The sequence below is a fragment of the Sphaeroforma arctica genome, assembly GCF_001186125.1.
Source record: "Sphaeroforma arctica JP610 unplaced genomic scaffold supercont1.3759, whole genome shotgun sequence".
Taxonomy (NCBI): Eukaryota; class Ichthyosporea; order Ichthyophonida; genus Sphaeroforma; species Sphaeroforma arctica.
This window is the reverse complement of record NW_014036799.1, coordinates 1-788: the sequence shown is the minus strand read 5'-3', so window position 1 is coordinate 788 and position 788 is coordinate 1. Positions and strand designations below refer to the sequence as shown.

Below are 788 nucleotides of genomic sequence, written 5' to 3'. Positions count from 1 at the left end.
AAGCAGTAGGTTTATCTGAGCGCTAGGTTTATTTGAGCGGTAGGTTTATCTGAGCTTAAAATGTACGTGGTTGACAACGGACACGGGTACTGTACACATAATCCATTTGGATGTGTAGAATTTGTCTTGAATATACTGCGTCGCGTACCAGACATACTATTGGTCGACTATATTCCCACCAAGTGCGAGAGTACACCTAAAGCCCTCACCAATCACAGTACTACTACTACACATATCCCCTTCCCTGTACTGTCATCTAAGTTCACACCCACTCAACGCCCCAGCCAAAGACACCTGCAGAGACACCTGGCTGGTCAGTGTTAGCGGACAGCGCGAGGTGCGCATCTACGAGTGCAACACACAGTCACAGATCACACGCCTAGACACCCTGGCACTGGGCCAGAATGTAGTGCACACTATGCCAAGTCCCTTCTCACGCGAGTGCTTGGTGTGCTTAGAGGACGGCACCGTGTGCACGTGGCAGGGTGTGTCGCGACAAGTGTCCGTTTCACAGGTACAGGACATCAACGACACTCACCCCGAATCAGGTCCTCATGTATACGGGAGAGGGGTTGCACGCGTGTATACGGATACAAACGTGCGCAATATGTATGACATGCGGGTCGCATGTGACTATGTGGACACGAAGGGTGAATCCATTTACAGTTCGTGGGTATGGGCGGACTACTTGTCACATCCTATGGTCTTGGCCTACGGAATTGACTCCTGGATAGGGCTTATAGATCGCAGGGTATGAACTATGCTCTATATATATTTCACAATATATC

General features: G+C 49.6%; 1 protein-coding gene across 1 annotated transcript; it reads left to right on the top strand.

Annotated features, from left to right (window-relative positions):
* Positions 1–284: 284 nt before the first annotated feature.
* SARC_13800 (hypothetical protein) lies at positions 285–757 on the top strand (the record flags this gene model as incomplete). The annotated part of the gene is made up of 1 exon (XM_014292068.1): positions 285–757. A coding segment is annotated over one exon (473 nt), but the record flags the coding sequence as incomplete, so codon positions are not given.
* Between the last annotated feature and the right edge of the window lie 31 nt (positions 758–788).